Source organism: Bos indicus, chromosome 2 (genome assembly GCF_029378745.1).
Source record: "Bos indicus isolate NIAB-ARS_2022 breed Sahiwal x Tharparkar chromosome 2, NIAB-ARS_B.indTharparkar_mat_pri_1.0, whole genome shotgun sequence".
In the NCBI taxonomy this organism is placed as follows: Eukaryota; Metazoa; Chordata; class Mammalia; order Artiodactyla; family Bovidae; genus Bos; species Bos indicus.
The window spans coordinates 38723509-38750729 of record NC_091761.1 but is presented as its reverse complement, the minus strand read 5'-3'; the positions used below and the strand labels follow the sequence as shown (position 1 = coordinate 38750729).

The 27221-nt window shown below is 39.2% G+C and overlaps 1 protein-coding gene across 1 annotated transcript in view; it reads right to left on the bottom strand.

Annotated features, from left to right (window-relative positions):
- Positions 1–26891, bottom strand: part of ACVR1C (activin A receptor type 1C) — an 85176-nt gene extending 58285 nt beyond the window's left edge. Inside the window, exon 1 of the mRNA XM_070767667.1 lies at positions 26653–26891. Coding sequence (XP_070623768.1) covers positions 26653–26722 — 70 coding nt within the window. The 5' untranslated portion in view covers positions 26723–26891. The remainder of the gene's footprint in view (positions 1–26652) is intronic.
- Positions 26892–27221: the final 330 nt, after the last annotated feature.

The window sequence follows — 27221 nt, the reverse complement described above, 5'->3', positions numbered from 1 at the left end:
AATACAGCAAAACAAATTAAAATAACTTAACAATGGACAATTGAGATTTTTATCTTTATTGTTCAAATAATCTTTTTAAACAAAATCTACCTATTTTTTGAGAGACAGGTAGTCAAATATCCTGTGCCTCACATCTAGTATAAATAACCTTACCTTTCAGTTGGTTTAAGTGTTTTTTAAGTGTAAGTTTCTAAAGTATACCTAATCAATACTTTCTCTTGGAAGCATTACTAGCTCCTTATAGAAATGATTACATAATAGTTCTTATCAAGGAATAATGTAGATACTCACTGAATGTTTAACAGGCTATAAAAATATCCCTCAGTTTAAAGTAAAAGGTACCAATCAGAAGAATAATACAGACCAAAGTGATACAGTTAAGTCATAGTAAATGACATGTTGACTTTAAATCCTACACAATAGAAAACACTGACAAAATTGAGAATCTATTGATAATAATGGCTTCAAACAATTGCTAAATGTCCTCATTTACTCCAAGTCAATTAGCTCGACTATATATCACTGACAGAGAACAAACAGCAAACTAAAAAGAACCTAAGGTGTGTATCTAATACACAATCGACAACATAATCTTGCACATAGTGAATTGGTGGGAAATAAAAAATGCAAGACTCAACATAGAATTCTAGTGTTACCAGTTAAAACATAGGTTGCCATTAGAGACAAGACACGTTCATATTTTGTTTTTTTAAAAATTGACGTTAATTGAGTCAATTGCACTAGAATATCCTACGATAGGATAATCTGTTAGCAGACAACAGGTCAGACTCAACATTTATTTATTTTATACTTTCTCATTATACTGTCCTTGAGTCATACAGAAAGGGATAGCAAATGAAGTTGAAGAAGAAGGTAATTACCCGTAATAAGGAGGCCTATTAGACTTTTCCCCACAAGGAAGATTGCACTTTTCTTGTGTCTCCTCCCACCCTTTTAATTATCCTCTTCTTCCCCCTTTTTGCCAATTAGTCTATAAAAGCCAAGACATCTGTTACCCACAAGACATCTGTTACCCACATGAAACCAAAGGATGTGAACATTCTTAATCAACCAGAAAATAAATGTTCATCCATATTTACACGTGAGGGCAAGCATATCCTGGCGTCTGGAAATGCAAAAACCATCAGATTACATAAAAGAACCAAATGTATCACTTGTGTTTGTGTGCTATTCTTACTCATAATATTCGGTGGGGAAATATTAGCTGTTTTGAATTAGATACTATTTTCAATAAACTGATTTCCTACATTTGGGGGCTATATGCTAACACGTCTATTGGCCAGTGCCTTACCCAAATTTCTGATACATCCCCTTTCTTCTTTTCCAGAAATTAGTTGATTCAATGTCCCTAATTTGGGAGTTGGATATTAAACAAAATATTTTTTTAATTTAGAAAACTGTCTCAAGCTTGACCTGCTGCCTTTCATCATTTGCAGTCTTCTGAGTTAACAAAAGAATAATTCAAGCTCATCAGTGTGCTGAATATGAAAAGTATAGCAACAAGAAAGGAGCCAGGACAACCAGAACTACTGTCTGTGAAATAAAGCTAGACAGGGTCAAAGGAAACCAGGCAGGGATCTGTCTTCCCTTTTTATTTCTTTTCAAATTTTTATTTTCTTGTCATGTAGTCATTTCAAAGTATTTGCCTTTCTTAATGGCAAGAAAGAATAGAGAAAGAACGTAGCTTTAATAAAATATTAGTTTAGTTTAGTGCTAAGTCATTTCAGTCATGTCCAATTATGTGCAACCCCATGGACTATAGCCTGCCAGGCTCCTCTGTCCATGAAATTCTCCAGGCAAGAATACTGCAGTGGGTTGCCATGTCCTTCTCCAGAGGATCTTCCCAACCCAGGGATCCAACCCACGTCTCTTACATCTACTGCTTTGGCAGGCGGGTTCTTTACCACTAGTCCCACATGAGAAGTCCCAAATGCAAACTTTTTGGCCAAATGACCCTTCAGCTGAAATTCAACTTCTAGAATTCTATTTGCCCAGATATATCCAAAGAAATTCATAACTCCTAAAATATTGTATACCAAACACAAAGGAAAATTATTCCTTTGTGCCAAGTGGCTATTATGTTCCCTGTTTAAGAAGGTCTCACTCTCCTAACTGAGAAGGAATGGAACTACCCTAACAGGAGAGATTCTACCCAGGACAACTGCTTTCACCTCCAGTTGCAGGGTTCAATTTAGGAAGAGTCCAGCACATCTTGAATTCTAGTACTTGCCACTCAGAATATCCTCAACCCAAATCCTGGGTTCAATGCCTGGATCAGAAAGATCCCATGGAGGAGGGCATGGCAACCCACTCCAGTATTCTTGCCTGGAGCATTCCATAGACAGAGGAGCCTGGATGGCTACAGTCCATGGGGTAGCAAAGTCAGACACCACTGAGCGACTAACACACACAAAGACCCCTCCAGTTTTACAGCCCTCTGTTAGTCTGAGCTCATTCTCAACTTAAGTAACTTTAGGGTTATCATATCTATGACAGACAGAAAGCTGGGGTTAGAAACATAAGCACCCAGTGAAGGACAGGTTTGCATTCCCATATTCATACACTGATATTTCAGTGGGTGAGCTGATCCTACCAATTTATAATCCAACAAAACTTCTCCCGTCAATATTAAAGGTTATCTTGCCCTATATTCATCATATGAGAATCCATTGTTCTTTCCAGTGTCAACATGATATTTGGGAGAAGTAGAGAAAAGTTCAAAGCCTCTCTGAATTGGTGTAGACATCAAGACTCGATTAATCCCTAAAATCACAATATATACACAATTACAACTTTAGACTTTGACTATAATCATGTAGTGAAAAAAAGGACTGACTCTATTTGGAGTCTCCTGTAGCAAAGTATGTCAAAGAAAAAGTTGTTCCTAATCACAAGACATGTTTCTTCTGCTAACGTCCCATATAATTCTGCCTTAAATTGAGAAGCTATTTTTTTACTTCGGCAGCCTAAGTGGCTCTTTATCAAACTTTTATTTCAAGTCCTGAGATCTGTACTGTCCCCTTAGGAGAAGACTAATTCTCAATGGATTCTAATTACAATCCAATTGCATTGAATAAAACAAAATCTACAATTGTTATTGTAACCTGCCACTACTGCTAAGTCGCTTCAGTCGTGTCGGACTCTTAGCAACCCCACAGACGGCAGCCCACCAGGCTCCCCCTTCCCTGGGATTCTCTAGGCAAGAACACTGGAGTGGGTAGCCATTTCCTTTTCCAATGCATGAAAGTGAAAAGTGAAAAGTGAAAGTGAAGTCGCTCAGTCGTGTCCGACTCTTAGCGACCCCATGGACTGTAGCCCACCAGGCTCCTCTGTCCATGGGATTTTCCAGGCAAGAGTACTGGAGTGGGGTATCATTGCCTTCTCCGTTATTATAACCTAATAGACTACAAAGTCTGGATTCTTCCAAATCCTTGAACGTCATTTCTTATAACTAAGCCTCCTAGACCCACTTGTCTCCATTTTATAGCTCTAAATAACAAGTTTCTTTCCCACATCATGACCTTGCCACTATGGAGTCAAAGTTCCTCCAAAACATTTAAAATAGAACTATCATGAGTGTGTGCTCTGTGCTAAGTCACTTTAGTCATGTCTGACTCTTTGAACCCTATGGACTGTAGCCCGCCAGGCTCCTCTGTCCATGGGATTCTCCAGGGAAGAATACTGGAGTGGATTGCCATGCCCTCCTCCAGGGTGTCTTCCTGATCTAGGGATGAAACCTGTGGCTCATTATGTCTCCTGTATTGGCAGGCAGGTTCTTTACCCCTAGAGTCAACTGGGAAGCCCAGAATTATCATATGATTAAGCAATTCCACTTCTGCATTTCTATCCAAAGAAAACAAAAATACAAACAGGAAAAGATATGTGTACCCCATGTTCACTGCAATCTTATTTACAATTGCCAAGATAGGGAAAGAAGCTAGGTGTCCATCAACAGATGAATGGATAAAGAAAATTTGGTATACACACACAAACACACATTCTCACACACACTGGAATATTATTCAGCCATAATAAGAAATGAAGTCTTGCCATTTGTGACAAGGATGGACCTTGAACATTGTGCTAAGTGAAAAAAGGCAAAGACTAATATATGATTTCATCTATATGTAGAATCTGAAAATAAAGTCTTATTATAATATATGGTGATAAATGTAAACTAGATTTTTTAAAAAGGATATTGTATTCGTTAAGGTTTTCCAGAGATACAGAACCAGTAGAACATATATACACACACATGTATACATATATCTATAGATATAAACATCTATATCTACAAACAGAGAGATTCAGTTTAAGAAACTGGCTCACTAGATTGTGGAGGCTGACAATTCCAAATCTGCAGGTTAGGCCAGCAGGAAGGAGACCTAGGGAAGAGTGGATGTTGCGCCTCAAGTCTGAAGGTGGTTTGAGGGCATAATTCTTTCTTCTGCAGAACTTAGTTTGTTTTCCTCATAAGGCCTTTAACTGATTTGATGAGGCCCACCCAGTAAAGGACTTCCCTGGTGGCTCAGACAGTAAAGCGTCTGCCTACAGTGCAGGAGACCTGGGTTCGATCCCTGGGTCAGGAAGATCCTCTGGAGAAGGAAATGGCAACCCACTCCAGTACTCTTGCCTGGAAAATCCCATGGACTGAGGAGCGTAGTAGGCTCCTCAGTCCATGGGGTCGCAAAGAGTCAGACACGACTGAGCGACTTCACTTCACTTCACCCAGTAAAGGAGAGTAATCTGCTTTACTCAGAGACTATTGATTTAAATGTTCAGTTCTCTTCAGTTCAGTCGATCAGCCGTGTCCGACTCTTTGTGATCCCATGAATCACAGCACACCAGGCCTCCCTGTCCATCACCAACTCCCAGAGTTCACTCAGACTCATGTCCATCGAGTCAGTGATGCCATCCAGCCATCTCATCCTCTGTCTTCCCCTTCTCCTCTCGCCCCCAATCCCTCCCAGCATCAGAGTCTTTTCCAGTGACTCAACTCTTCGCATGAGGTGGCCAAAGTACTGGAGTTTCAGCTTCAGCATCATTCCTTCCAAAGAAATTCCAGGGCTGATCTCCTTCAGAATGAACTGGTTGAATCTCCTTGCAGTCCAAGGGACTCTCAAGAGTCTTCTCCAACACCACAGTTCAAAAGCATCAATTCTTCAGCGCTCAGCTTTCTTCACAGTCCAACTCTCACATCTATACATGACCACTGGAAAAACCATAGCCTTGACTAGATAGACCTTTGTTGGAAAAGTAATGTCTCTGCTTTTCAATATGCTATCTAGGTTGGTCATAACTTTCCTTCCAAGGAGTAAGCGTCTTTTAATTTCATGGCTGCAGTCACCATCTGCAGTGATTTTGGAGCCCAGAAAAATAAAGTCTGACACTGTTTCCACTGTTTCCCCATCTATTTCCCATGAAGTGATGTGACCAGATGCCATGATCTTCGTTTTCTGAATGTTGAGCTTTAAGCCAGATGTTAATCTCATCTTAAAAATAACTTCACAGCAATATCCATACTGATGGTTGATCAAAAATCTGGGTACCGTGGTTTAGTCTAGTTGACTTGTAAAATTAACCATCACAAATATTTACTATGTATCAAACACCATGGTAAGAAAGAGGTAGGGAGAAGAGCAAAAAGGCTATTCTCTAAATGAATAGCAGTGTTAAAGGATATTACTGCTGCTACTGCTAAGTCGCTACAGTCGTATCCGACTGTGCAACCCCAGAGACAGCAGCCCACCAGGCTCCCCCGTCCCTGCGATTCTCCAGGCAAGAACACCGGAGTGGACTGCCATTTCGTTCTCCAATGCATTAACGTGAAAAGTGAAAGTGAAGTCGCTCAGTCGTGTCCGACTCTTTGCGACCCCATGGACTGCAGCCTACCAGGCTCCTCCGCCTATAGGATTTTCCAGGCAAGAGTACTGGAGTGGGGTGCCATTGCCTTCTCCGAAAGGACATCACTACAGTGTGCTAAATGGAGCCAGAGGTGGTATACAGTGTATTAGGACACAGCGGCTGAATGTTTCTTAATTCAGCACTGGAGGGGGAGGATAGGTAAGGGAGGCTTCTTTGAGGTAAGTCTTGAGGAACACAATTATTCTTCACCAACCCCAGTCTCCCCACGACCCCCACCGCCATCACCCACCCCCATCCCCCCCCCACCACACACACCCCTGCCATTCAGGATACCTGTCCCACCCCACTCTCTTCGCAGTCCTCAAATTAGCTCCCAGTCAGTCCCACCAGCCTGGGTAACCATGAGCAGTCCTCACCCACTGGACAGTGGGGAAATAGCTCCTCTTGTGGGGTGAAATACATGGGAAGTAACTTGTCTCCACTTTACCAACATGTTCCTGTAACACCCACTCCGCAGATGGAACTCCATTCTCAGTCCAAGCATCTTGGCGTCCAGAGCACCACCCTCCCAAGGCCCCTCTGGACTCTGCTACCATCTAGGAAGGTTCGGTCACCTTCCCCAGAGTTGCAGTTTGGGGGTTGGGCCCTCCTCCAGCGCAGGGCCCGGTAACTTCCACCTCCTGTTCGCCTGCTGGGTTTTCAGGTCCTCCCCGGGGTCGCCGGGACACGAAGGATGGTCAGCCGGGCCTTGGCGTGAGTGAATTCCGGACTGTGTCAGCTCAGCCTGGCTTCTCCCCTTGCCTCCCAAGAGAGTCTCAGTCCAGAGATGCCTTCCCGGGGATCCCGGGTGCCACCTAGCGGCAGCAGAGAGAAGACGCCGGCTTCTTTTTACAGGAACCATTCCTGAAGAGCGTTCCTCAAGCCTCGTTAATCTGCCATCCTTGGTTTTCTGTTATTTGACACTTAAAAGGAAAGTGAACGTCGCTCAGTCGTGTCCTACTCTTTGCAACCCCATGGACTAGTCCATGGAATTCTCTAGGCCAGAATACTGGAGCGGATAGCCTTTCCCGTCTCCAGGGGATCTTCCCAATCCAGGGATCGAACCTAGGTCTCCCGCATTGCAGGCGGTTTCTTCATCAGCTGAGCCACAAGCCGTAACACTCTGGCAATGCAGGAGATGCGGGATCTGAGGAGGAAGTGGCAACCCATTCCAGTCTTCTTGCCTGGAGAAGACCATGGACAGAGGAGCCCAGCGGGCTACAGTCCAAGGGGTCGCAGAGTGGAGCACGACTGAGGGACTGAACATACATACGTATAGGGAGTACGACTTTTCTAGAAACAAATCAACGCAGTGGTGACTTGAATGCGCTTCTCCATTGGAAAAGTGGGCTTCTGCTCTCCAATTCCCTTGACTGTCACACCCCTAGCCCAGGGAAAGGGCTTTGAAAGCTGCTGCTTGCTAGATCAGAATTTATTAAAAGAAATCTCTTGCTTGCCCCACAAGATCCCAGCTATCCAAATACTGCTAGCAAAGTTTTTCCAAATTGTAAGAAAAGAAAAATTGATAATTAAGCCTTTAAGTCTTATTGGCATATTCAGTAAGATCCCATTGCCCATTGAGCAGTTATGTTGATGTTCCTATAAAATCATACTTGACAATACTGATTACTAGATTTGGGGATATCACCCGCCTGTAAAAATCTCAAAAATAATTCTAGGACTTAATCAAAGATTGAAATAATTTTTGCTTTCCCAAGGAAGAACATTGGAAAAAAAGCAATTTCTACTACCATCATTTTCAAAAAGAAAGGGAATTATAAAACCAACCAAGTAAGTAAGGATATAAATCATAGATCTAAGACAGGGCTTAAAAGATCAAGGATATCTTTAAAATTTTTCAAATGTTGAAAAATAATTGCTATTATGTTACATTTCTTTGTCTTTTTCTGATACAAACTGTCAATCTGGGGGTGGACTGTGCATCAAAAAGTGGAACTCAGAGTGTTCAACCTGTTCCTAAACTGTTTTGTTGATGATTAATGGCCACAATCCACACAGGAATTTTCTCTTAAATGGAAGAGGCAACCATTCATAGTGCTGTTTCTATTCAATATGAAATGTTCAAAAAAAGAAAAAAAAACCTGAATAAAGCTGAATAATAAAAGCCATGCATCCCAAGCTACAAAGAAAGCTAATAGTAGGAGACCAGTGTTTGATTGTTTTCTTTGCTCAGAAAACAAATTGCTGGGCCTTCTGGGCTCAACTCAATGAGCTCACCCTAGGCAAATGCTCACCTGCCATTGAGTCACTGTGTAAATGCTTCCACCATTATAGGGACACAGATATTAATACTGTATTTGATCAGTCTGCACTTTCAAGTCTATTTTATTGGACAGTGAGTTTTTTTTTTTTTTAATTATAATAGACCTGTGTTCAATATACTGCTTCTCAAATCTATGATGAAGTCTTGATCAGAACACATCACATAATTTTAATATTGTTTCCATGAGATTATTACCAATTATAACCAACTCCTGAAGGATATGATTTCCAGCAACATCTTGTAGTGATAAGCATGGAGAAATAAACCTATGTAAAGAAAAGAATAGCCCAGAGTCCTGATTTAGCCCAGTGTATTTAGGAGATGGGGGTGTTAATCCTAGCTCTAGTAACATGAACTTTGAGGCTTCAGTGACCTCAATTGATCCACCCAAGAAAGAATGGTGGCTCAGACGGTAAAGAATCTGCCTGCAATGCAGGAGAATCGGGTTCGATCCTTAGGTCAGAAAGATCCCTTGGAGAACAGAATGGCTACCCACTCCAGTACTCTTGCCTAGATAATTTCATTGCCAGAGGAACCTGGTGGGCTCCAGTTCATGAGAGTCACAAAGAGTGAGACAAGACTAAGCAACTAATACACACACACACACACACACACACACACACACATACACACACTGTCCTTCCCAGTTCTAAAGTTCTATGACTTTATTGTGAATGCATTGATGGCCACCAGGCAGTATGAGACAGAGCAATGTGAATGAACGCATATCCAAAGAACAAAAAAGTTATATTAGAATCTTAGTTCTCAAAGAAACCTGTTCAGAAGAATATTACATTATTCTGATAAAGACTGAATTTATAAATCAGAGTTTATACTTTGGAATTCCACTGAGTCGTAGAAGCCTAGTTTTGTGTTTTCAAGCTCACTGAAGTTGAAAAGATAGAAATCGTGTAGGAGAAGATCACAGAGAATTTGGTGATGAAGGGAAAACAGAAGACATATTTCATCTATTTGTGAAAAATGGAATAAAACACAGAAAGTTGACACAAATGTAAAGTTTTAAAAGCTAAAGAAGCTCTGGTTTATTTAAAGGAGGCAATTAAAAATAATCAATCAAGAAAAGAGTAACTAATAATTACCAAACTACAGGACTAAAAGAATAGGTAGATAGAAAAAGAGACAAAACAGCCTCACATTTGGAATGAAAGTAGCAAATAAAATTGAAAAGTTAGTCTTCAGAGTTCTCAAGGGCTCACTTGTCAGAAATTTTTATCACAATCCACACTTCTTAATTTCTATGATCAGATATGGTAAAGAATAGATAATTCTCAATCTAGAAATAAAAGGAAACTATACAAAGTAAGAAGCTGCTCTAACTAAAAATAGAGTGAGAAGTGAAGAGTTGAAAGGGGAAGAGGAGGGCAAGTGATTTAAAAGGAAGTTTTATTTAGGGCTGATCCCAACTTTCCCACACTGACCCCAAAACTGAAAAGTTTATTTAGCTTGGATACTATGAAGAAAACTTATACTGTACAGGCATAAAAGGGGCAGCATTATCTGCTCCTCTATTAAAAAAAGTTGAGTAGGAGTGGAAGCTGATGAATGGGAGATGGAATTTTTAAATTCATAATTTTAAAAATATATGTAATTCTCAGACTTTGAGGGGTTATCATAGCTTCTATGAAAGGTGGGTTACATGGCTTTCTCTGGAATTATGTTTTCTTTCTGGGCTTTCATAGTTGCTCAGAGGGTAAAGAATCTGCCTACAATATAGAAGACCTGGGGCCAATCCCTAGGTGAGGAAGATTCCCTGGAGAAGGGAATGGCAACCCACTCCAGTATTCTTGCCTGGAGAATTCCATGGACAGAGGAGCCTGGCAGGCTACAGTTCATGGGATCACAAAGGGTCAGACATGACTGAGCAACTAACATTTTTGTTTATCAAGGTATTATTAAACAAAATAACTCCTTGCTTTTTTCCAACTATGCAAATATATTTCAAGACATAAAAATGAAGAAATACAAGAAATGAGAGGACCTTGGAAGGCTCAACTCATATTAAGCCAAAAAACAGAGAAAGTCTAAGGCAGGTTGTCCAGAGTTTTGCTGCTATTGTCATGATAAGCCAGTATAAAACAAAACAAAAAACTATAGCAAAATAATAAAAACAACCCTTATCTTTGTAGCTCTCTTCATTTGAATTTAAATTTGTGGGAATTCAGCAAGGTGTAGGGAGAGGATTCTCTGCCTCAGAAGACTCCACATCTGTATTTGAAATCCTGAGTCACTCGCCTGACCAGCTGCATAACCTAGGAAGTCTCTACACCTCTCTAAACATGACTATGCACTGGGGAAGCAGGGACAATAATTCTAATCTCACAAGGTTTGGTGATTAAGAGAGCTATTTTATATAAGACATGTGACACACAGATGTTAAAAACCTAAAAATTAAGTTCCTGCTATTATAAGTTATTGACTATTACCTGTTCAGAGCTCATCATTCAAAGCCCAAACCACACTCCTTGAATGTAACTGTGACTATTTAACTCTTTATGGCTTTGATTAACGTTTTCTTTGGTGGTGAAACTGCAGCACTACCGTGATAAAATCAGCAGCTTCAACTCCAAATAGACTTTCTTTGTCTTAAAAACAAAAACAAAAAACGTTGGCATCTGAGCATGATCAAAGAGTAGAAGGATCTAGAATCCTAACTCTCATATTGATTGCTATACTAAAATTTTTCTCAAATTTTATATAAAATTATACTAAACTTAACTATAATTATAATACTATAATTAACTATACTAAAATTTTTCACAAAAATGATTCTACTAAAAAGTAGAATCAATGACTTCTTCAGTTTGACAAAATATATTTGAAAAAGACAAGTATATCAGTAGAGAAATGAATGAAGTAGATGAACAGAGAAAGAAAAACTGTCAATAAACATGAAAAGATTTGATCTCATTAATAATCAAAACAGAAAATTAATACAGCAAAGATGTAATTTTTATTTAATATTATTTTGTAAGTTATAACACCCAGAAGTGAAAGAGGGGATCAATTACATTTCATCTTTATACATAGATGGAGTTTCATTTACAAACTTTAGGGAGTACAATTTGACATATTTGCCTCAAGAGTCCTAAAAATGTTTATCATCTTTGCAGTTGTATTCCCACTTCCTCTATATGAAATAATCAGAAAAACAAAATTTTATTTAAAATTTCTACTGCAGAATTATTTCACAAAAGTAAAAAATGGAAATAACCTACATATCTCCAAATCAAAATGTTTAAATAAATTTTGATAATACATATGATGGCATCAGATCAGATCAGATCAGTCGCTCAGTCGTGTCCAACTCTTTGTGACCCCATGAATCATAGCACGCCAGGCCTCCCTGTCCATCACCAACTCCCGGAGTTCACTCAGACTCACGTCCATCCAGTCAGTGATGCCATCCAGCCATCTCATCCTCTGTCATCCCCTTCTCCTCCTGCCCCCTATCCCTCCCAGCATCAGAGTCTTTTCCAATGAGTCAACTCTTCGCATGAGGTGGCCAAAGTACTGGAGTTTCAGCTTTAGCATCACTCCTTCCAAAGAAATCCCAGGGCTGATCTCCTTCAGAATGGACTGAATATTTATGATGGCATAATATTATGATGGCATAATATTCTGTATTTAATAATATTTAACTAGAGCACCGTGCTCAGTCACTTCAGTTGTGTCCCACTCTTTGCAACCACATAGACTGTATCCCACCAGGCTCCTCTATCCGTGGGATTTTTCAGGCAAGAACACAAGAGCGGGTCTCCCCGCTCTCCTCCAGGGGACCTTCCCGACCCAGGGATCAAACCCAAGTCTCCTGCAGCTCCTGCTTTGCAGGCAGATTCTTGACCACTGAGCCACGGTGGAAGCCCATTTAATTACAGTAGCTCACTACTCTATCAAATGAAAAGTAGAATCATAAAATCAAATGAAAAGTAGAATCATAAAACATATAGGATATGATCTGAATTTACATACATATGCATAGAAATAAGGATTAGGAGGAAATATATCAAAACATTAATAATGATTGTCTTTGAGGTATCAAAGTAAACGATGATTTTCACATTTTCCAACACTTTTCCCTAATCTCCTATAATGAACACATATTAATGCTGCAGTCAGAAACAACAAGATTTTAACATCACTTCGCACTCTGTTAAAGTACTTAGTTCATCGACAGTCACTGAGGATATCATAGGGATATCTTCAGCCAACTCTTCTGCATATGCCTTTAAAAAAACACTGATCGTAGAGTCTGGTATTCACCCACATGTGCACTACCATGTTACTCCATTGCTTATAGCAATTCTACTTTCAAGTTCAAAAATTTAAATTTGTGTTCTGAAAATAGGCTAGTGTATTTGAAAATAAGGCTATCCCTGAAAATTCAGATACATGAATATCACATAATGACCCTTGCTCTATACTGGAAGCTTACCTGATCTCCAGGACATAAACCAACAAACTAGCCTAGCTTGATGATCTTTCTATAACATTTCCTCTCATCTTTTGTCTTAGAAGAGGGTCAAAATCAGCATGGTGACTTTCCCTGAGTGTGTAGAAGACAATCAAGAAAATGCTGACTGCCCACTGGGTGCATGACACTCTATTAAGCAAGGGGTACCTCTAACCTGACTCAGCAAAATAAGGTTTGTTAGTGCATTAATGGCTCTTTGTATAGATGGCAGCTGTAAGCAAAATTCTCCATAAGCAAGCTTAATGCTATGGTAAACCAACAAAAAGAGCCGAAGCAGCCCCTAAGTGCTCTCCTGAAGGTGATAAATGACTTTTCAAGTTGAACCAAATACTTTAACCTAAAAAAGCAGGTAAGCAATACCACTTTTACAATGGACTTTATCTGTGTATGGATAATGACCCTCAGTTGCAATTTCCTAAGAGAAGAAAAAAAATCCTCAACCCATGCTAATGAATGAAACATAGACTTATTTATCCTAATTTGATTTCATTTCTCTCTATGCCATTTTACAGACTGAAGATGATAGACACAAAAACATTTTAATGTGTACAGAAACTCCTTACTTATATAATAGAAGTTAACAAAAGTAAATCAATTATTTGTAATCAATTATTTGTTGTTTTGTTGTTATAGATGCAAGTGGTTAAACTTAAAAAAAAAAAAAAAGTAGGTTAGGAAAAATTGAAATGAAAAGGATCTGTCCAGTCTCACATTCCAGAGGCACCTACTCTTAATTATTTTTGCTTTAGGGTATTGTCTTATCTTAGGGCATTAATCTAAAAATACAGTGCTTTTCTTGATTAACCAATTTGAACAACTGTCTGCTGACTTTACATGCCCTCCAATTTGGGAAGTAGGTCAAGTTTATTGAGATATGATTTACATACTGTAACATTCCTCCTTTTTAGTATACAGATTTGAGTTTTGACAACTTCAGCTCAGTCATGCCTCCCCCAAATTTCCTCTTACACCTTTTAGAAAACTACCCCCCTACCCCAACCCATGGCAAACGATGTTTTCTGTTCTTATACATTTGCCTTCTCTAGAACGCTAAATAAATGTGTAGCCTTTTAATTCTGGCTTCTGACATTCGACTTAAGGCATCTGAGATTCATTCATGTTGTTGCATACAAGTCATTCAATGAGGATGAACCTAGAGATTATCATACTAAGTGAAGTAAGTCAAACAAAGACAAATATCATATAATATCATTTATAAGTGGAATCTAAAAAAGATACAAATGAATTACTTACAAAACAGAAATAGAAAATTTTTTAAATTTTTAATTAAAGAAAGTTCATTGAATGAAGGTTTGAGTTTGTTGATTCATTCACAAATTAAAGGACATATTTCCCCAGTTTTTGCTGATTAGGAACAACTCTGTAAGAAATATTAATATACAGATTTTTATATAAAATAAGTTTCATTTCTCTTCTCTAAATATTTAGGAGTGAGATTACCACATTTTATAGAAAGTGTATTTTAAATTTATAGAAAGTTACCAGTGTTTTTCAAAGTAGTATTTTATATTCCTATCAGTAATATTTAAGAGTTCCAGGTACTTAGCAGTCCTGCCAGGACTTGGTATTGTCATCTTGCTTTTTGTTTGTTCGTTGTTTTGTTTTTTAGCCATTGAAACAGGTATGTGGTGGCATGTCATTGTGGTTATAAGCATTTCCTCATTTTTTTTGGTATGCTTATTTCTATTCAGGTATCTTCCTGTTCAGGTCTTTTGCTCGCTTCTTACTGGGTTCTTTGTTTCCTTGTTATTGAGTCCTGAGAATCCTTCATGTATTCTGAATTAAGTGTTTTATAAAATATGTATGTGTCTTGCAAATATTATCTCCTGGCTTTCAGCTTGTTTTTTCATTCTCTTTTTTGCACCTTTCAAGGAATAGAAGTTTTAAATTTTGATACAGTCCTATTTATCAATATTTTCTTTTATGGATCATGTTTTTGGTGCTTGCATCTAAGAAATGTTGCCTAACCCAAGAGTAGAAACTTTTCTTCTAAGTTTTTATAGTTTTAGATTTTATTTTTACATTCATGACCTATTCTGACTTAACAATTACAACCATGCCAGGCGTGTTTTGAGGTTCTTTTCTCTCTGTCTCTCTCTCTCTTTTTTTTTTTTTTTGCCTATTTTTCCAGCAACATTTGTTGAAAAGAATGTCCTTTCTCTATTGAATTGCCTTTACACTTTTGTAAAAAATCAATTGATCATTAATGTGTAGACCTATTTCTTGTTTCTCTATTCTATTCCATTAATCAATGTTCCTCTCTTCTTTTGCCAACAACACACTATCTTAATTATTCTAGATTTATAAGCCTTGGATCAGGCACTGAAGATTTCACTTTTCTTCTTTTTCCAAATAGATTTGGTTTTCATTTCCATTTACATGTAATTCCTATCTGCCAATGCAAGAGAGATAAGAGATACAGGTTCAGTCTCTGGGCCAGGAAGATTCCCCGGAAGAGGGCATGGCAACCCACACCAGTATTCTTGCCTGGAGAATCCCATGGACAGAGGAGCCTGGCATGCTACAATCCATAGCGTCACCAAGAGTCAGACATGACTGAAGTGACTTAGCACATAATTTTTTTAAAGCTTGGTGAATTCTGCAAAAATCCCTGCTGGGATTTTGATTGTGATTACATTGAGTCTACAGACCTATCTGAAAATAGCTCACATATGAGCAACACTGAAGCTTCAGTTCAGAGAATATAGTATATCATTCCATTTATTAAGGTCTTTAAATTCTTTCAACTGTGTTTCATATTTTCCAAAATAGAGATTTTCCACATATTGTGTTAGATTGACACCTAAGTATTACATGAATTTTTTGATGCCACTGTACATGGTTCCTTTTTCCAATTTTTAAATTTCCATTACTGTTATATAAAAATAGAATTGATTTTTTTTATATTAAGTGTATCATGCAACCTTGAACTTCAACAAGAACTTATTGGTTCTAAAACTTTTTTTGGAGATTCTTTTATATTTTCTATATATAAAATCAAATTATCTGTGAATAGACAAATTTGCACATATTCCTGTGTAATTCATATGCCTTATATACATTTTTCTTATCTTAATGTATTGGCTAGGACTTTCCATTTGGTATTGATTAGAAGTAGTAAGAACAGACATCTTTGCCTTGTCCTCACTCTTAGTGAGAACTGTCCAGTCTTTCACAGGTAAGTACAAGAGAAGGCAACGGCACCCTACTCTAGTACTCTTGCCTGGAAAATCCCATGGATGGAGGAGCCTGGTAGGCTGCAGTCCATGGGGTCACGAAGAGTCAGACACAACTGACCGACTTCACTTTCACTTTTCACTTTCATGCATTGGAGAAGGAAATGGCAACCCACTCCAGTGTTCTTGCCTGGAGAATCCCAGGGACGGGGGAGCCTAGTGGGCTACCGTCTATGGGGTCGCACAGAGTTGGACATGACTGAAGCAACGCAGCAGCAGCAGCAGCAGCTGTTAAGTTTTCTGAAAAAGCTCTTTCTCATGTTAAGAAGTTCACTTCCATTCTTAGTTTGGTGAGTTTGTATTACTGATGTTGAGTATTGTCATCTGGTTTCTATGAATCTATTGATATTGCCATATTTTTTCTTCTTTACTCTACTGAAATGATGAATTGTAATATTAGATTTCCTAACATTGAAAAGTCTTGCATACCCCGGATAAACCCTGCTTGATCGTGATGTATTACCCTGTTATTATATTGTTGAATTCAACTTGATATTTTGTTGAAGATTTTTGCAGTCTCTATGAGTGATATTGGTCACTTTTCAGATGAAAAACAATTTGTTTTAATGATTTTCTTTTTTTTTTTTCCTTCAATCATTTTGTATTCTTACCACTATTTCATTCCTCTACCTACTTTGAACTTAATTTATTCCTTTTTATTCTATCTTCTTAAGTTGGTACCTTAGATCAAAAGTTTACAGACTTTTTCCTAAAGGGTCTGCTGCTGCTGCTGCTGCTGCTAAGTCGCTTCAGTCATGTCCGACCCTGCTCGACCCCAATAGACGGCAGCCCACCAGGCTCCTCTGTCCCTGGGATTCTCCAGGCAAAAATACTGCAGTGAGTTGCCATTTCCTTCTTCAATGCATGCATGCATACTAAGTTGCTTCAGTCATGTCTGAATCTGTGTGACCCTATGGATGGCAGCCCACCAGGCTCCTCTGTTCACGGGATTCTCTAGGCAAGAATACTGGAGTGGGTTGCCATTTCCTTCTCCACTTAACGGGTCAGACAGTACATATTTTAGTCTCATGGGCTGTACAGTCTCTGTTGCAGCTACTTAATTCTGCCATCATTGTATAAAAGTAAGCATAGACGATACATAAATAGGTGTTGCTGTGTTTCAATAAAACTTTATATACAAGTTGGACAGCCAATGGGTCATAGTCTGCTGACCCTTTATTAAGTCATCACTTAAGACCTTTCTTTTTTTCTGCTATAAGTATTTAAAGCTCTAAACTTCCTTCCCAGCAATTGCTTCAGCTCATCCATAAATTGTGCTATGCTGTGTTTTTGTTTTCACTGAGTTTAGAATAATTTCTATATTTTGTGATGTTCTGGGATCTGTGGGCTATTCATATATGTGTTGAATAAATTCCAAATATTTTGGGAATTTCCAGATTGTTTTGTTATTGACTTCTAATTTAAATCATTGGGGATGAAAAGACATCATCTGTATGATTTTAGTTATTTTTAATTTCATTTTTATTTATTTCAGAGTCTAACATGCATCTGACCTGAAGAATGTACCATGTGCACTTGAAAATAATATGTATTCCATTGTCAGGTGGAGTGTTCTATAAACGTTATTCAGGTCAAGTTGCTTAACGTTGTGATTCAAATCATCTTTATCTTCACTGATTTTCTGTCTTCTTGTTTTATCAACCACTGAGAGAGGATGTTAATATTTTCAACTTATATTTGAATTTGGCTATTCTTCTTTTTAGTTTTTGAAAGTTTTGCTTCACATATTTGAGAAGTTTGTTAATGGGTACATAACACATTAAGATTATTATGTCCTCTTGATGTATATTTATTGTTAGGAAATCTCTTGCTTTATCCCTGGTAATATTTATTATTATGACATGTCTTTCTTTATCACTGCTGATATTCTTTGCTATAAAATCTACTCTCTCAAAATTAATACAGATATCCCAGCTATGCTTAATATTTTTATTGTTTCTCTCTCTCTTCATTTTGTTACTGTTAATATAGTTACTCCAGCTTTTTGGTGCTGAATGTCTGCATATTATAGATTTCCCGTCTTCATATTCTTAACTTTATGTGTACATATGTACACCTGCAAACATACATGCATGCGTGCTAAGTCACTTCAGTCATGTCCAGCTCTTTGTTACCCTATGGTAACAGCCAGGCTCCTCTTTCCATGGGATTCTCCAAGCAAGAATACTGGAATGGGTTGCCATGCCCTCCTGCAGGGGATCTTCCTGACCCAGGGATCAAACCCACGTCTCTTAGGTCCCCTGCATTGGTGGGTGGATTCTTTGCCACTAGCACCACCTGGAAAGCCCACATACATACCTGCTGCTGCTGCTGCTAAGTTGATTCAGTCATGTCCGACTCTGTGCGACCCCATAGACGGCAGCCCACCAGGCTCCTCTGTCCCTGGGATTCTCCAGGCAAGAACACTGCAGTGGGTTGCCATTTCCTTCTCCAATGCATGCATGCATGCAAAGTTGCTTCAGTCATATCTGACTCTGTGCAACCCTATGGACAGCAGCCCACTAGGCTCCTCTGTCCACAAGATTCTCTAGGCTAGAATACTGGAGTGGGTTGCCATTTCCTTCTCCAACATACATACCTATGTGTATATAAATGGTTTTCTTGACAAGAACATATGGTTGGGTATTGTTTTACATCTAGTCTTCCATACTTATCTTTTAACTGGAGTGTTTAGAGCATATACACTTAATTTATGTATCAATGTGGTTATGTTTAAATCTGTTATCTTTTTATTTTTATATCTTTCCTTTTTTTCCTCAATTTTTGCCTTCATTTGGTTTAATTGACTGTTAGTAATCTATATTATTTCTAATATTAGTTTATAAGCTACATCTCTGCTTCCTTTTTAGTTATTACTACAAGATTTATAATATGCACCTTTAAATTATCATAGTTTAATCTAAGAACCTTATTATCATATTCTTCTATTTCCCTCTTCTTGTTTTTTGTGCTATTAACCTCATATGTTTTACACACTTGAAAGAAATCAATAAAATTGATAAATCTCCAGCTAGACTGATCAAGGTAAAAAGAAAGAAAATTCAAATGCTCAATGTCAACAACAAAAGATGGGACACTACAAATACTATTGGTATTAAAAAGTAATAAGGAAATACTATGAAAATCTTTATGATAATGATAATATCCAAAGGAGAGTTCAAGTCCAGCTGTTTTAACAAAGTCAACTTTCTTCTACATGCAAAAAAGCAACACTTTTTAATATAATAGAGCTAATATTTATAGAGAACAGCTATAGGAGAAAAAGATTTTAAAAGGAAGAAAAGTTCATTCAACTATGCATTTATTCTTTAAGGAATCTTCTGCTAATCATATAATTATTCCTTATTCAGTGTTTCAAATTTAGCGTGAATGGCCTATTTCCTGGAAATAGTGGAATTTGAGGGCCAATGCAGGAGATTCAGGACACGTAGGTTCGATCCCTGGGTCAGGAAGATCTCCTAGAGGAATGGCAACCCACTCCAGTATTTTTGCCTGGAAAATCCCATGGACAGAGGAGCTTGATGGACTACTACTCTGGGTTCGCACAGAGCTGGACATGACTGAGTGACTAAACACACATGCAGTCTCCCTATGGTTTCAGAGAGGTAAAGCTTCACAGTGCAGATCTTTACCCTTGAAGAGCAATAACGGAAACAGAAAGGAGAAAAAAAAGCACATTTCTAGAGGATCAGGCCAGGAAAATGTCATGGGATGGAGCTATGATATGTGATGAATTAATATTCTTTAATATATTTTGGCTCTGTTTTAAAACAATCTGGTTCCTGAAAACTGTTAATCTGGATTACCACCCTCTAAATTAACATCTCTAAACTAAGCATGCATTTACGAAACTAGACATTTTGCATTAAAATGATCATTGTCCAGATCTTGATGGATTAGATTTTTTTCTAATCTGGTTTTTGACCAGAGTATTAATTCAATCATGGCACTGAATGAAAAATTTACATGGAGCTTAATCAACATACAGAGATGTGGCATCTATCTCTGTCATTTTACCTTAGCATGAGACAAAAATGATAAAACAAATTAGAAGAAAATATATGTGTTTTACTTGCAAAATTAGAGAACCTAATCATTTTCTCGATGTGAAAAGTTTAATGAAAAAGTAGATTGATCTAATTTGGGATGCTTAAGTCACTGACACATTTAAATTGTTTTAAAAAAATAATAAGCCAAGCTCTTGAGTCATACTGAATGATTCACCCATGAATTCTTGAGGGGATTAATTTAAAACAATTCCAAAGAAACAGTATCTTCATATACCTACTCTAAATAAGAAGAAGAAAACAATGGAAGAGGGAAGTTATTCTAGAGGAGAAAAAGGGAAGCATCAGGACAGAACAGAATCTTGCTGGTCAATCAGAGCAGGTGAATTCAAGAGCCACGTGATAAGGCAAAAGAGTGAAAAATAATGGAGGGTTGGCTTCTATGGAAATAAAAGTCTTCCTCATCTCTTTCACACTCCTACTCACCTCCTCTCTCTCTGTGTTACTTTTTGCTAGATCCCTAAATGCAAAGGAGGAGTGATCATTATTGTTCAGGTTCCAGGGAACTAAAAGGCCCACATGCTTCAGGGATCCAGTTTTCAAAGAACATGAAAGGCACAGACCTCTTGGTCACGACCCTGTCTCCTACTTCTTTTCACAGCAAGCATGGGAAGGGCAGCACCCACTTCACCACAGAACACAACCAGCCACCCTTCTCCACAGACTCTGCCTTTCTCCTACTTAGCAGTCACCCCTGAGATTACGGCCTGGAACTCCTGTCAGAGCTGCCATGAAGGCTGAACTACCATGAGCTACTGAAGATAGAGGGCCCCCACTTCATCACTCTGGCTTCATCCAAGAATTGCAAGACCCTTTGATGGTATTGTAGTGTCAGGATCTAGGATTCTGACTTATCACAAACCTCCTTTCTTTATCCTAGGTTATTTAATTTTTTAAAGTTTAGAAAAAGGGAGGATATTAGAGTTCCACCATACAATTCAAGGCCAAAGTACCAGGTGGCAAAGAAAGTTACCTTGACTTATTTTGCCTCCATTTTCTACATGCCCCCCTTAGTAACTCCCCTTAGACTGGAGGAGACACACAGCTGAACCGAGACAGTATTCAGGTATTCCTAAGTCTGTTAGCAAAAGTGGAATTTCTTCTTCTTATTATTATTACTATTAAAACTACTTTTTAACAGCTTTATTAAAATAATATTCCATACAATTTGCCAATCTAAAGTATATAATTTGATGGCTTTAGTACATTCATATACTTGTGCATTCATCTGGAATTTCTATATCACTTATGAACATATTGCAATATTATTCCAATTTCTTAAACAACATAAAGATAAATCTTGAGATTTTTTACTACTAGCTGTGAAAAATTTTTAATATGAAGTCATAAGCAATCAAAAATATAAAAAAAAAGCCACACAGATATAAATGTTAAAGAATGATAGATAATACACACTCTATTACTAAATCTTTTCCTTTTTCTCCTGTTTAGTTCTGTTTTCTATTTTTTATTTGAAAATTAATCTTGTTGTTTGATTATTTATTAAAATAAACTACTTATATGCATATGAACATATCCGTTTGAGCTAATTAATGATTCATGCCCACAGTTGATCATTTATAGGATACTTTTCCCCTACATATCTCAAAATGAAGCCAACACTAATTATTTGGTAGCAGGTCAAGACTTAGCTAGAGCGGGAACTACACAGCCTCTGGATGATATTTATATATCCCTGACCCTCTCCTGAAGGACTTGAAATCACTCTCTTAGGAACATGTTCTGGAACCTCAAACTGTGTCAGGTTATTAAGTCGTATGTGACTCTATTCATTCTCCTCTCTCCTTAACTTTTTCTTATTTACAATAGGAGATGCAGTTTCTGCCAAGAAAAATACAACAAGCTTGATCTCAGCTACCGCCTAGAGTTCTTTCAGAAGGAGAATACAGTTGGCCTCCTTATGCATAGGTTCCACATTTGTGGATGCAACCAACCACCTCCAGAAAGTTCCAAAAAGCAAAAACCGAATTTGCCATTTGTTGGTGGGCTTCTTAGATGGCACTAATGGTAAAGAGCCTGCTTACCAATGCAGGAGACATGAGACACAGGTTCAGTCCCTGAGTTGGGAAGATCCCCTGGAGGAGGGCATGGCAACCCACTCCAGTATTCTTTCCTGGAAAATCCCCATGAATAGAGAAGCCTGGCAGGCTATAGCCCATAGGGTTGCTAAGAGATGGACAGGACTAAAGCAATTTAGCATGCAAGCACAGCAACTCTTTACATAGTTTTTACCTTGTACTTACAACTATTTACATAGTGTTTACATTGTTTTAGTTAATATAAGGAATCTAGAGATGATTTAAAGTATATGGGAGGATGTACATAGATTATATGCAAATACTACACAGTTGTATGTAAGGGACTTGAGCATCCTCAAATCTCTGTATCCCAGGGTAGAACCAGTCCCCGTGTGCTCTAAAAATGGATTTGAAAGTAACAATCATATTAAAAAAAAAAAAAAAACCAACTGCTTTCACATAATAATAAATCATTCACAGAGTCTAGAGAGTACTTCTTTTTCACACATCCTTTCATGTTAAGGTACTCCTTCCTGTCAGGAAAGTCTGAGTATCCCTCACTGTTGACTAAGCCATGGAGACATCCAGTTCAAAGGCTTGGAAGTGACCTATTCAGAGATACTATGGAGATGGCAGCAGAACAAGAACAGAAGCTTTAAGAGACAACGACAGGAAAATAGGCACATTTTCTAATACAAAGGCTTGGAATTCATATATTTGAAGCAGTTCATCTCACTACAATATTTTTTTAGTGTTAGATTGCCAGATAAAAGTACAGAATGCCAAGCTAAATTGATATTAGACAGCAATTAATTTTTAATATATGTATATCCCATGTCATATTTGTAACATAACTAAAAAATTATTTGTTGTTTATCTGAAATTCAGTTTAACTGGACATGCTATGATTTGCTAAGTATATGACTATTTAATGTAGCTTTTATCTGTAAATGCCTTTGGCTCTAGATTTTTAAGCTTCAGGTTAGTCATACCCACAAAACTCCAGACTCAGTACAACCAACTGCTTACTTGACATCTCCACTCAGTGCTTAATAGACATTTAAAGCTCAACATACCCAACACCAAGCTCCAACTCTCTGCCTCCATGCCTCAGTCCTCCTCAGACTGCTCCTGCAGTTAGCTTCACCCCTCTTAATGGTCTCTTCTATTGCTTAGGTCAAAACTGGGTGTCATCCTTTGCTCCTCTCATACTCTCACACCTCAAATACTTCATTTTTGCATCCTTGTAGTAAAACGGAGGAACTCTCAGTGGGTCCAGGCAGTAGAGACAATGAAGGAATATGCCCCCAAGTACTCCTGCACAGAGTTGCTTCTAGTCCAAAGAAGTCTCTTTTTCAGAACCATGGAGCCTCTTGCTACATTTGTGTCAGTCAACCAATAAATGACTGTCCTTAAAGAAAGGCAAAGGTGACATCTTTTGCATGATAAACTCAGTCAGTCCAATGCTTTCACTTTCAGCTCAGCTTAAAATGTGTAGTAGGAACTGCTAACTGCTGTTAAGTGGGAAAACAAGACAAAACACATCACCTGAAACCCCCACTCCTACTCAAGTTATTAAATGAAAGTTCTCTTTTCACTTTTAGAGTAATAGCACCTAGCCTTCTAGAGGCCTAATAATCCTTTCCAACTAGAAGACAAAGGACTTTCATAAAATAAGTAGAGGATATACAATGTGTAAATCTGTATAATACCCAGGTCCAGCTTCAAATTTGAGAACCCCAAGACATTTTCTGGCAATTTGTTGTTTAGTACACACGATAAATGTTGTGAGATCATGTCAGGTCTTCCTTATCAAACACCAAGGAACACAGAAACAGATAATTAGAGCAACTCAGAGCAATCTAATTTTTTTAGCCAGTCCAGACCAATAAACATTTTCTCTAAGTTTCTACCAGACCAGCAGTTACCCTCTGAGATTCTCAGCAAGGAGCAATGATTTCTACTCTGCTGTCAAGGCTTAACGCGCCTAAGGTGCTAGAGATGCTGGAGGAGAACAGCCAAAGCAAAAAGGGTTTATTGGTTCATCAATATTTTCAGATATTTCAAGTCCTAGGCCTGGTGCTCAGCAGAGTCAAATTGGAAAGCGATGTTTTCTGTCATGCAGTTTTGCTATGTCACTGTGTCAATAGCAACTTCTCATATGTCAATCATGGCATGTATGTTTTCAAAAGATGGTAAATGTGATTAACAGTACAATTTGTAAGTGACTAGGTCAAAATTAATGAAGGTAACTACATGAGAAAAACAATTTAAAAGATGAAATAAATTACCTTGAATCCCTCTATCAAATAATCAAAGATTTTTATAAAAGCAAGAATCAAAAATGCAATGCACAATCTACATTTTTTCTGTGGGACACAAAGAGAAGTAAAGCTTCTTAAAGAGATTTGAAACTGATTTCACTCCACATAGAAAATTTCACTGTAAAAGTTCGATTTTGATAAGTACTTTTCTACTATATTGCCACATTATCTCCATATCAGGCATTTTCCATAGCCTTTGCCCAATAGCTCAGTCAGTAAAGAATCTGCCTGCAATTCAGGAGACCCCAGTTAAATTCCTGGGTCGGGAAGATCCCCTGGAGAAGGGATAGGCTACCCACTCCAATATTCTTGGGCTTCCTTGGTGGCTCAGCTAGTAAAGAATCTGCCTGCAATACAGGAGACCTGGGTTCCATCCCTGGGTTGGGAAGATTCCGTGGAGTAAGGGAACAGCTACCCACTCCAGTATTCTTACCCAGAGAATTCCATGGACTGTATAGTCCACGGGGTCACAATGAGTTGGACAAGACTAAGCAACTTTCACTTCTTTTTTTTTTAATTTCCAGGAAACAAGCAAATTTGAAGGGATGATCTATTTTCTTCATTTTTTTCACATTTTAATCTCAAAAGTTTCCATGCCTTTTTGAGAACATAGCAGGGCATATTTTCCTATGTTGCTATGCCTAGTGTTTCTAAACACCGAAATTTTCTAAAGATTCTGTCACATAATAAACCTTTCAAGCTAGATTAAAAAATAATTGAGTCTACTCTTTAAATGTCTGCAACAAAACTATTAGTTCCCTGAAATAAAAAAGGGTGTACAGATAGCCTTCAGAGGCAACTTGAGAGGTACCCAGTCAGAACTGTGATCTCCAGCAGACTGTGTATGTGTATGTAAAAGTGTGTAAATTCAATTAAATCATCAAGAGCACTTTGAATACTCCAAGTTAGTGGAGTTTCTGCCCATTTCTTATAAAGACTTTCCTTAGCCATTTTTCTTCCCATTGATGAATTTACTGACTCTGAACACAAATGTTTCCCTTTATCACATCATCTTCTGGCTAAGTCTCTGGGTAACCGCTCTCCTAAGAGGTTGGCCTTTTCAAAGATAAGAAATGTTTTAATCCTCATATTGCATCAACTGATCACTTCCAACAATTAAATTCTCATTTGAATACAATGTTTGGTAAGTCTCTCAAACCATCTGAAACACTGACTGTGCATTTGACAGCAATCATACTATTCAAAACATTCTCCCCAATATGTGGCTAAGATGAAAACTACCTGGAGTATAGCTATTAATGTCAAACAGATTGTCACAAAAATGCATAAAAATCATCTTGGACAAAATACAGCCCAACGGAAAAACACCGTAGTTTTTATGTGCAAATATTTTAAATGTCGTTTTGGGATGTTTAAAGAATGAGTTAGCAAGGAATCTGCTCCTGGTGTCTCTCCGTAACCCAGAATAACGTTATAATGAAAAGAGTTTTAGGGTTAAAGGATTTTTCATCATAGCACACTATAATTTTACTAAAAGATGCATTTGCCCCAGTTTCTAGTCAACATTATAAAGAAATGTTTAATTTCTAGCTTGGGCCGAGGGTTCTATTTAGCCTATCAAAGCACAGACCTGTTATAAACGCTGGGACTCTTGCCAGAACATTTTTTCCCCTGCAACTCTTAGTAAAGATCATACCTCGAAAGCACTGTGCCTTGCAAACCACGCAGATTTAAGCTCCCACTCCCACCTACGGAGCTTGGCATCAGCGGCTTTTGAGGTAACCCTCATCTCTTAAAACTCAGACTGAATTGCCACCACCACTCCCTACCCTCCCACCACCGTCTCCCCATCCTTGCTCAGCTCTCCGGAGCTCAGCACAGAGCATCCCTAAAGCCCCAGCAGAGTGAACTCAGGGTGTCACCCAACTCCCAGCCCTGCGCACACCCACAAACACTCTCCTACTCCCTCCGCTGCAAACTGCCCCCCAATCTGTCACTCAGCTCCCCTCAGCTCCCCCCTAACACCATACCCCCACGTCCCTGTAGCTTTTTCCCTCCTCCTAGTGGCTTCATCCTCGAAACACCTGTCTACCCCGCTATCAGACGTCAGGTGCCCACGCTGAGCCCTATCCCACCCCCCTCTCAATCCAACTGGCGCTACCCACCCTTCCCCGAGGAAGGTCATTTCGCTCGGAGCACCTTCTTCCCCCGTCCCTCGCCCACCCGCAAACAGCCCCCGACTTCCACCCTCGCGGGCTCGGAGAAAAGGGAGCCTGTGGTACCTGCCGAGAGTGCGGCGGCGGCGGCGAGCAGAAGAGCCTGGCGGAGCGCGGCGCAGAGCGCTCGGGTCATGGCCACAAGGCGCCGCGCCCGGGCTGCGAGGCCCGGGAGAGGAGCGGCCGGGGCAGCGCGGGCCGCTTTGAAGTTCCCGGGGCACGGAAAGGAAGCGCAGCCCGGCACCCTTTTGAAGTGTGCGGTTGGCTCTATTCAGCGGTGGCGTCCCCTTCCCCTGCCTCCCCCATCCCCCGCCCCCCGCGGCTGGCTGTGCGCGGGGCTCCAGCCACTGGCCCCGCAGCCGGGCTGGCAGGGGCGGGGGGTGGGGGGGCGACAGAGCCCGCCCCTGCCGCGCCTCCGCCCCTGGGCTCTCCGGCAGCTGCCCGGGGCCTGGCGCTGCCCAGCAGGCGGGCAAAGGCGGCTCGTGGGAGAGGCAGTGAGATCGCCCAGAGGCGGGGCGGGGATGGGTACGGAGCGGAAGAAAGATGGTGGGGTGGCGCGGAGTCCCCAGGACTGGGTACGCTGAGAAGCGGGTCGGGACAGGAGGAAAAGCCCTACTGAGACTTTAGGAAAACTT